This window comes from Bidens hawaiensis, unplaced genomic scaffold, assembly GCF_021521415.1.
Source record: "Bidens hawaiensis isolate Kalapana, Puna unplaced genomic scaffold, B.hawaiensis_p1.1 tig00003307_1, whole genome shotgun sequence".
Lineage (NCBI taxonomy): Eukaryota > Viridiplantae > Streptophyta > Magnoliopsida > Asterales > Asteraceae > Bidens > Bidens hawaiensis.
This window is the reverse complement of record NW_027491184.1, coordinates 1,275,485-1,286,675: the sequence shown is the minus strand read 5'-3', so window position 1 is coordinate 1,286,675 and position 11,191 is coordinate 1,275,485. Positions and strand designations below refer to the sequence as shown.

The following is an 11,191-nucleotide window of genomic DNA, read 5'->3' as shown; positions in this document are numbered from 1 at the left end:
TGTTTTTTCAGTGTTGACAAACAACTTTGCCGCGGTCATGATGTCATCCCATTCCTTCGGCATTCCATTCCTACCAGTAAGTGTGTGGATCAACTCGTCACATTTGACGTTCTTGCGGAAGGCACCGCGAAGCATGTGTTTACTGATCCCACTAATGTTCAGACTTTCGTCATTGAACCTGGAAATAAAATCTTCTATGGATTCGTTATCACGGCGGACAACATCTAAGATTTCTGACTGGTCACGCGTATGTTTCTTTTGTTGGCTGAACTGTTGAGAAAATTTTTTCACCAGGTCATCCCAACTAGAAATTTGGCCATCGGGCAATTTCTCAAACCATTCCCTTGTTGCCCCTGTTAGTGTCAATGCGAACATGTGACACCAATAAGGGAGCGTCCATCCGCTCACACCACCTACCGCCATAAAATTCTGGAGATGATCGCTTGGATCGGTCATCCCGTTGTATTTACCCACCGACGTAGGTATCTTAGCATTAACAGGGAAGGGTGCTGTAGCAATACTTGCTATAAATTTCGATTTTTCGGCAAAAGCTGCCGAAAGGTATGGCTTAGTAAAGTCTTTCTCCGCATCACTATGGTATTCTGTGTGGCGGACTGCGTCCCGTGGACGACTGCTTCTTGCACGCGAACTCATTCTGCTATCACCAGTGTAAAGACTGTAGTCTCCTGGTTGATAAGTTGAATCGTAACTATCAAACTGATCTAAGTAAGATGGTATCCGCATGTCGATGCGAGGACGAGGGCGCAACCTGGGTAGTTCGCCCAACTCTTGTTACGTCTGTTGACTGTAACGGATCTGGCTTCCTCTCACTGTTGGTGGAGGTGAAAGAGATCTCCGAGGAGATTCCTCATAAGTCAGAGTGCGAGCATGAAATCATTCGTTACGTTTTCTGCGCTCATATTCAGCTGCCAAACTTTGTTGTTGTGCATGGAGCCATTCTTCTGGTGACAGTGTTCCTCTAGATCAGGGGTTACGTGTAACATCCTAAATTTTGTATTTAATAAAAGAAAGTCGCGTTTAGTTATTGGGCCTAAATAATTAGTTAGTATTAATAAAAATTATGGACTTGGACTAATTAAGATGGGTTAAAGGGAATGGGCCTTAAGTCGATGGGCTTTAAGGGATATTAATATCCCCTAAACCAACCTAAAACCCTAAACCCTTCCATCTTATTCTCTACACACTCAAAAAAAAACACACACACCCTACACCACCATAAACCTTACGGCCAATAGGGAAAGAGGGAACACGAGATCGAGCGAACATCCGTTTGTGGTATATCTTTGCAATACGAGCCATACACAAAGATCTAGAGTCCATAAGCAAGCTAACCGAGACCGAAAGGTAAGCCGTTTTACTTTAAAGTTTACGTTTTTAGTAACGTTTAACCTTGAAACTTAGAACGGGTATAGATCGGATACAAATGAAACGTAAAGTTGCGAACTTGATGCTAAAACGAACTCGTTAGACCTACAAGCATGTGCGGCTCGTGTAAAATCAACCCTAGATCTAGTAGTAACGTTTAAGCCTTAAAGGTTCATGCTTTATGCTGTTACGTGTTAAGTTTTATCCGAAAATGAACATAAGAATGTTTACGGGTTTGGTTAAACTCGCATTCAAGGATTTCATGATGAAACGATAATGATTATGGGGTTTGGGGACGAACAGTAGGCCGCAGCTGGATAACTTCGCCTAAGGCCAAGTTCGCTGCCAAGGTTAACTTCGCCTAAGGCCAAGTTCGCCAAGCCTAACTTCGCCTGGTTTAAGTTTGCCAGCCAAGTTCGCCCCTGACAACTCGCCGCAATAAGTTCGCAGCTAGTCAAGTTCGCCAAGTTAAATTCACCTGCTACCAAGTTCGCTTAAGGATTAAGTTCGCTAAATGCCAACTTCGCCTAATGATAAGTTCGATAAGCTAACTTCGCTAAATGTTAAGTTGGCCTAACTTAGGTTCACTTAAGTTAAGTTCGCCTAACATGTAAGTTCGCTTGCATATAAGGTAACGAATCGGATAGCGAATCAGACTTAATACGTTATGAAGAATGAGTTAATGAATTAGAAAATAAATTAAAAACCTAATGGAAAATGTGTTAAGACAGTTAATGGAAATAAAATTTTTCCAAGCTGACCTGGCAGCTCGACCACAGCCAGGGGCTCTGCCCCTTGGACCCTGCTAGGGGTTGCCGCCCCTAGACCCCGCTGCCAGGGGCGCTGCCCCCGGACCCCTGTTCGTTGTGGGATTATATAAAGATAGAAATACAATATGAGTAGTAGTAGTTAATTGATACATGTAAATATTATACAGTTAGCCGTGCACAGCTCAAGAAGGGAATAATGATTAACGGAGAGCGTAACAGGATTCAGGTGAGTTTCTAGCCCCATTTCCTTGTTATGTTTTCGGGGTTGTGTGCATACTCGATGTGATAGTTAATACACTTACCTTAACTGGTAAGTGTATGCCTTATATGGTTTATATGTTATGTATGTATGTCTTGAATGTGAATGAAAGCCTGTTGGTACGTGAACGATCTTCGGATATCGCACGTGTCAACAAGGGAGGTATGTTTATGATAGAGAAATGTGTATGATAGATATATGTAAAATATATGAATATGTATGAATGATTAAAGAAAGTATGTTTGTTATGGGTATGTAAAGACAGTATGTACGAAGAAGAAGAAAGAGGGACCAGACCCTAATAATATCTGAGATAGAGAAGGAGGGACCAGACCCTTTATAATATCTGAGATAGAGAAGTAAAAAGGGACCAGACCCTAAAAATATCTGAGATAGACAAGAAAGGAACCAGACCCTAATAATATCTGAGATAGACAAAGGAAAGAGGGACCAGACCCTAATAATATCTGAGATGGAATGGACAGTAATTATATAGTATGAAAGTAATAAAGTATGAATGTATGTATGAAATTATGTAATGAAAGTAAGTTAGCAAAGTAATTATTATGTATCTTCGGATGCATGATTGAAGGTAAGTGTATGTATTGTATTATGTTTGATTAACTAGAACTCACTCAGCGTAGCTGACTTTTAGTATGCACGCAGGTGAGTAGGATGAGGCAGCTCGCTTGAGGGGACTCGTGGCATTGAATAAGAAGCTGGCATTGGAAGACGTTTATGTTTAATGTTATGTTATTTTGAAAGACAAGAATGTTTATTCTAAGACAAGTTATGGATTAACGTGAGGTTTTATGAAGGTTTTATATTCCTCGTAAAGTTTTAATTAACTCTGATATTTAGAACTGTGTTTATGGGTAAATCCAACATCCAAAGTAGGGCTACCGGTAACGGGGCCTTACATTACGTTGGTGAGACCTCGCCATGTCAGAATCACCTGAATCGTCTTCCAGGTCCAATACTGACCTAGTTCGACGATTCTCCCCCATAATTCGTCCCAGATCACCCAAATTAGAACCTTACGGCGCCGTAACACGTCCCATATCTGTAAGAGTAGGTCTGGTTGGTGTCGGAAGATTCTCTGGGACCCCCATGTGTTATGTCAACATTTCGTGATCCTGGAGCTGTGACTCGTTCCAAAGTACGGCCACTTGGAGTTGTAATACGTGCAAAAACACTTGAAGCGAAACCGCGAGGTGCTTCCATGTTAGTTACACGCGAATCGGGTGCAGGAGTTCCCGTCGGCCCTTCAGGAAGTGTACTCATATCAAACGAACCAAAAAACCAACGAATAACTTGTGCTGTTATAACACCAAAACGGATGGCGCCAATGAAGAAACACAGATCCAATCCCCGAGTATGGGTCCTGGATATAATGAGTCCACATGGTACAATACGATAGTTACTAACACAATATGAGTATAACTTCCCAAAGTCCAATGACCAGAACCTGCAAAACAAACACCGTGAGTCTCGTTACAGGAAGGACAAAAGGGGGGGTCTTCCTGTAACCACCCTCCGGCGTGAGAATCAGTATCGTTCGTAATAGATAAAGTACTGATACAGTAAGTATAGTGAGAGTAAATATGATTGAGTGTGTGTGAATGAATACCTCATGCTGGTTGACAAGGTATTTATAGCCGAAGGGTGAAGGAAGATAATTGGGCCATCTGTCCTCTTTCTAGAAGATCTTCGTAACCGCATGGGCGCGTGTCCTTTTATGATAGGTTGAGCTATACGCTCCATGTGCATGGGTATAAAAACTTGGACACGCGTCGCCTTGTGATAGGGTGTTATACGCCCTGGCCATGTGCATGGTTATAACGACCTGGCCAGGTGTCCTTTGTCTATTGGCTTGCGGTTCACGTATTCTTCAAGTAACAATCGTGAACTTTCTTCTTGATGACAGTTGTCCAATTGGCATTGCCTTCCGGTCATTTTAGCGGATAAGTGTTCTATCTCGCGGATGACTTCTGAGGGTGCCTAGATGCTTCCGCGTGAGGTGTGAGGACGTCTTTCCTCGACCGTGTTATGCGGGTGATCCATATGTCCCGCGGGAGGTTCCTCCATGCCCCACAGGTGGTACTTAAGGGTATTTGGGTCTTTTTAGTACCCTACCTCTATACTACCCATCTACCACCATCGTCTAATCACCACTGCACCACGCCGTGCAATAACTACCACAATCGCCGCCACTACCACACCCTTCATCTCAAAAGTCAAATCTGACACAACCAAACTCGGCCACCGAAGAATGAAATCAACGAAGCTATTGTTCCGATTCCGATGTCTAACAGTCAATTGACGGTGGCGACGGCTTGCCGGATATCGTAGGACCGTCACACAAAGGTGGAGGGATGTGGCCGGAGAGACAATTAGGTGGTTGTTGGAGCCCGACGATTAAGTTAATGTTCAAAGTTGTTTTTGATATGTAGAGTTTTTTTTTAAAATGTAGGTTAGGGATAGGGTTTGAGTTTTGAACGGAGGAGAATGTGGAAGAGGAATTGGTGTCTAGACGGTCTAATTCACGTATGAGGTCTCCGGCACGATGGTCAGAAACCATGGATGGAGATAAACGTTGACGGCGGTTGACGGTGACCAGTGGACGGAGTAAACTAGGAGAGGGTGTCTTACATGATATAAAGGGAGGAAATGTTCAAATGAAAATGAAAAAATAAATAAAACAATGAAATTACCAAATTATCCTTGACTTAACAGATAAAATTAGACGAAGTTAGAAAAAAGTAATAAAATTGTATGTTTTAGAAAAATGAAGTAGCTATTTGTAATAAATTTAAAATCGGTACTACAGTTGCGTAATTGGACCAACCACAGATACTAAAATGACAATTAACTCATTTAATTATATCAAATTCTTCACTTATGGGATGTAACAAATCCTTCCAACATGTGAAAAGTTTCTCACCCAAAGTAAATGCAATCCTTAACACCAACCCCTACCCCCTGCGGATACCGGTTCGACACTCTTGCGTGACGATACACTTTAACCGGCGTTCAGCACATAGTCGACACCCAATGCGTTATTTGACATCGGGCGCTGCAATAACCGACGCCGGGAGCGTTTATCAACATCGAATGTCGGAAGCGTTAACCGACTTTAGACGCTTAACTAATTTCAGACATGTTAACCGGCGTTGGACGTCAGACGCGCTAATAGGCGTCGAACGCCGAACCCATTAACCGACTTTAGACCAGTAACCAACATCAGACGCGTTATCTGGTGTTAGACGCGTAACCGATGTTGGACACATTAACAAACACGAGACTCGTTAGCCAATGTTGGACGCCAGATGCATGACAGCGTTGGTTAGACGTTCGAATCCGGTTAAAAACCCAGCTTCCGCGTCGGTTAACGCACCTGACGCTGGTTAACGCATCAGGCGTAAAACGCTGATTACGTATCTAACGCCATTAGCGCGTCTGGTGTCGATTACGCGTCCGTCGCTTCCGATGTCCCTTGTTCAGTGGTATATGGGCGTGTAATAGGTGTTCTCTTGCTTTAGAGGTCACGGAAGGCAAGTTAGATGAATTTAGGAGTAGATTAGCCATTCAAAACAAAATATTCTAAACATATCACTAAAAGTGTAAACTTATAAACAATGAGACCAGACAACTTATTACACACTTACACGTCATGCTTACAAGCTTATAATAGCGTTACCATGATGGGAAATATAGCCTCCAAATACGGACTAATTCACCCGATTACTTCTATGTCGTAAATGGCATCGGTTTATCAAACGAAAAATCATCTTCGTTCTTCGTGTCACGATCCCTCTGATGATCAACTCGTACATTTATTAAGTGTCTACCAGATGATTCCGGGCTAAAATCAGTACCCGGGGAGTGGCTGGCACTCCGTGCAGGCGGCGAATGATTGCCACCCACGCTGCCGCTACCACGCTTTTTCTTCACCGCCGCTAGCCGCCAGTTCTTCAAGGCTTTGGATGTTTGTTCATCAAAAATGGATTTTTTCATGTTTGACCCCATCTAAAAAACCATAATCAAGAATTTGTTAATATTGTTAATTCCTTCAAATACTAAAAAACATATAAACGGATATTATACCTGGGATACAAGCGCGTATAGTGGAAGTGTTATGTAGCTGCATAATACGAGCACCCCGACCCTACGTACAATAACCGAAAGAGTATTATTAAGTTATTCAATTTCAAAAACATGTGAACTACAATCTTACCCGATAAGAAGCTTCGCAATCACAAGGTTGATATTATCATGAAAGCAAGATCCGATCTTGTATTCATACTACACAAGCAGAACACGCGTGTCACTATTACAGTATGATCGATCAGTAGTTTTGAAAAGTTTTAAAAAGATCGTTGAACTTTACCCATATCCAAAAAAAGTATGTGATTTGAAATGCATTCTGTGAACCAAAAAAACAAAAGTTAACAACTTTAACAAAAAGTAAAACAATATAAAATTTTCATGCTTACTTGAAACAGAACAAAGTGTATAAGATGAAGGATTAAATGAGGCTTTGAAAACCAAAAATATCTGTCGGATGCTTCAACGAGCGGGATCCCTTGAACAACCGCGTGTCTTTCAGTGATTTCAAGGGCCATTTTGGTCAATATCGCTTGAAGTTTTGTTCCAACTGCTAAGATAACCTGCAAAAACCGTGTGAGTATACATTTTGTTCCTATTTTACCCCTAAAACACCATAAGATTTTTGTGAGATACTTACAATTAGTGGAAGTAATGATGCCCAAAACATCGCTTGCCATCCTGCAAATTTCAGTTTTTCATTATCAAGAACAAACTTTCATAGAGTCAAACATTGAACTTTCGGAAATCAAATTCGAGAGATTTTTTCAGTATTTTTTTTTCCAAAATCTAGAATCACTTTTTGACTATCAAAAGTCGAAGGTTGGCTGGCTGTTTCTTAAAGAAAGGCCATTTAGATAGTAGTTATAAGCTTACCACTAACATTGAGGAGCAAGAAAATCACAAAAGATGCCCAAAGGATAGGACTGCAAAAAACACAATGTAAAGAAGTCAAACGTCAACGTTAGTCAAACATTGACAGTTGTAAAGGAAACTAGTTTTTCACACCTGATCCCTACAACCACTTGGAAATCATCCTCTAATGACCGTTTAATATACTTTTGGAAGTTAAATTTACTCCCACGAGCTAAATGAACCTGCACAATATAGCGGATAACAATTTAAAACGAACCCGAAAAACAAATTAACTAAAATAAAATAACAAAACAAAACCCACATTTATGAACCCGTTTCGCACGGTCAAGTAGTCAGCCTTGCTAACAGACCTGAAAAACTGTCGAAAGAAACATCCCTACAAGAAACAGTTTACGCCTTAATTATGATTAAAAAACATACCATAATAATTTAAGGTGTGGATGCATTAAATTTTTTACCCATTAATTTTTTCATAAAATTTCTGAAAATTTAAAATTTACCCATTAATTTTTTATTCTTTTAATGTTTCGCTAATGAGTTTGTTAACGTTCTCGTTGCTGGTGCTAGCGCTGCTTCTGCTGCTAACTGTATTTTTTTGTTTGTTTTTTTTTTAATTTTTCCATTATTTCATTTCGTCACTTTTCTTTATCATGAGCTTTTGGCATTATGTGAAACTAATGGGACAACTTCCACCATGTGGAACCCCTCCATGAGTTACCTAAAATTTTGAACTAACTTGTTTGAGATATGCTCTAACGTATCTTTTGTTTCATTTCTTCTGCAATAATCACAAAAACCTCTTTTATTATGGATCTACAATCAGAAATTCAATGCGTAATCTTAGCATTCAATGTGTATTCCTGAATAATCTCATTTTTCAATTATTGAATCATTTCAGTTTACCAAGTTCAATGTTAGCAAGATTAGTCAACATATTTATGTTTCGATGCAATAGCAAGATTTTATTTGTAACAAGTAGTTTTCTTTGTTGAATAATTGGTCACATTTTATTCATGAAATGGACTGGATTGCTATTAGTTTGGATACGGAAAAATCGATATATTCAGAAGTGCATTCTATCTATTAAATACCCTGTATCAGAATTTAAAAAGTCAGAATTAAAACAACCAAATCCTCAAAATTTATAATAAACAAGCACAAAATGCTTACAATGTAAAAGAAGAAACGAGATCGAGTCCAAAAACTTGTGTGAGCTTTCACAAAAGACGTCTCGCGGGTTAGCCTGAATCTTGTGGGATCTGTATATTATCTCGTATTGGTTCAAACTAGTAGAACAATTTAAGCGGAAAAAGCAAATAATAATAACAATAATTATTTATTGTTATTATAAAAGTGATTATACCATTGGAAAATTCATAGTCATGGGATGAAGTTTCCCCCTCCCACTGCTTCCAGCCACGGATCTGTGTATATGAATAATATACATAAAGTTATAGCAAGGAAGTCAAAATGACTAGTTGACCAAAAGTCAATACCCTTGAATTCCGGTGTACCTTTAGCCTTCCTAGAGCCATAGTAATAGCACTATAAGCAACGTGAAAAACAGCAAGAAAGAATATAAGTATGTGAAGTTGGTGGAGCCCATCAACGGTTATTACCGGTACTTTACCCTGTCAAAAGATCGGAAAATTACAGTAATGCAGTTTGACCATTAAGGGGGTTAACAGTCCGAATTTAACTGATTGTAGGTGACCCAAACGTTAGTAACACTTTTTGATCCTTAAAAACCAAAACTAAGCCGTTGAAACAATGAAACCAAACCGAACTAAACCGTTACTACAATTGGTTGCAGCTTGGTTTCACAATTTGGGTTTCTTGGGAGGCCCCACCCTTACCCCGGAACCAGTGGTACCAGGTAAATTGCAACGTATGTGATACATGCCTTAGTCGTGCATGTATACATGCTCCCTTACTAGAAGGCCCTTAGCCTCATACATCCATGCAAGTTAAACACAACCATGCGGTCATGCAGGATTGCAGGCCATGTAGGGATGAATTGGAGCTCCATTCGGTTTTTTATTTAATTTTTTTTTCCTTTGGTTTATTTGTTTGGTTTTCGTATACTCGTAGGTAGTGTGGTAATCCTAGTAGTGGGTAGGTTTCAATCGGTTAAGTTGTTAGCCTATTTATTTAGCCGAAGGTATTGTATTAAGGTAATGAATGAAAATATGAAATTAGTCTGACCATGGCTTCTATAATATATCTTATAAATTGATCAAGAACCACAACATTATGTTGGGCAGATAAAACAAAATAACGTACCTTTTCACAAGTCGAAGCAGAGGATTCGGCTAAATATCTACGCGACTCATATGAAAGAAGCAATCTATGGGTTGCTTCTCCTCCTTTCTCATCTTTCGCGGATTTATTTCTCACTGGACATGGCAACATTGTATCTGCTACACTATCGGGGATGCATATTTTGGCAATGTAATATTGACTAAAAGTCAATATTAGGGAAATAAACCCCAAAACCATCAATTCTACACATCTCCAAATCAACAAGTTAATAATCAATAACTTAATGGTTAAAGTTAATGAGAAATGTATTGATATTTACCAGCTTTGACCTTCTCCAAGGCTTCAAACATGGCTTTCTTGCGCTTTTCTGTGAAAAACTGATTGAAATATTCTTATTATTTGATAGCAATTGATATGTCGGATCATTAGGGTATGTTTGGGAACATTTTAAATGCTATATCTAATATATTTGTAATAGAATTTGTGAGATATACAAATGGTTTATGCTTGAAATTCCATTGAACACTTTATATGCAACTATTGTGAAAAAGGATGAAGAAATGAACTATTGGTTGGCAACAAACACCACAAAACAAGAGTCATTCTATAGTTACACTTACACCACCCCCATTTGATTTCAAACCATCAAAGCTTTGAAAATTATTTGTCCGTTTAAACAATATTCGGATGGCCGCAATGGGGTTAAATTTTGTTTGAAAATTACTGGCCAAGACAGTTGTCGACAACTTTTTGTTCAAAACGAACATTGTGTAGGATTGGATGTCGGATACCTTTCCAAGTTTGTGAAGAAGCTTCTCCAAAGCAATGGAGATAATGATGATGATAGTACAAACTCCAGCAACGGCCCATGTGGGTGTTTGATCAAGCTGCCGTGTGCCTTCACTCGCCATTTTCAAACACACAAGAACACAACTATTAAAGAGAGATAATCTGATAATTTAGAGAGCAAGATTAAGGTTATTGAGGCATTGGTTTTGCAGTCTCGAACAATGTATTATGTATGTGTGAATTGATGTTGAAACAGAACAAGGGTATTAATTAGTTTAATGGTAGTGATGAAGTTGTGATGGAGCAGTAATGGCGGACCCATGCTAATTCTTCGAATAAATTAGTATTATACCGATTTGAATATTTTAGCCGTCCAGTGTTAGATGTGGAACCTTCGTTGGTAACTGTCGAATGAATTTGTTAATGATATCATCCTCGTTTTGACTTTCTTCATGACCCAAGATTGTGTTGTTAATTTGTTATTATGGAGATTGGAGAATGTTATAAAGTCACCCCTATTGTTAAATGAAATTGCAACAAAGGCCCTTATATAAGTTAGTGGAATTCCTGATAAACCTTAGGGCAGTAGACGAGCCAAGTCAAACTTAAACAAGTCAACTTGGTTTAGCGTTTATTTTATCGAGCTTTATTCGATCCGAACAATTTTGGGCTTTTTAAAGGAATTATGAGCAACCCTATGTTGGAAGTCTCTCGGCTGTGGAAGACATAATCTCCTATCATG

General features: G+C 39.4%; 1 protein-coding gene across 1 annotated transcript; it reads right to left on the bottom strand.

Moving 5' to 3' along the window:
- Positions 1 to 5,971: 5,971 nt before the first annotated feature.
- Positions 5,972 to 10,571, bottom strand: LOC143623113 (MLO-like protein 8). Its single transcript, XM_077094094.1, has 15 exons — positions 10,452 to 10,571; positions 9,980 to 10,037; positions 9,682 to 9,902; positions 8,913 to 9,029; positions 8,762 to 8,822; positions 8,569 to 8,657; positions 7,700 to 7,774; positions 7,531 to 7,619; positions 7,399 to 7,448; positions 7,163 to 7,203; positions 6,912 to 7,085; positions 6,806 to 6,841; positions 6,653 to 6,720; positions 6,523 to 6,583; positions 5,972 to 6,444 (listed from the first exon to the last, which is right to left on the bottom strand). Exons 1-15 carry the CDS (start codon positions 10,569 to 10,571, stop codon positions 6,166 to 6,168), a joined length of 1,539 nt encoding a protein of 512 aa, XP_076950209.1. The 3' UTR covers positions 5,972 to 6,165.
- Positions 10,572 to 11,191: the final 620 nt, after the last annotated feature.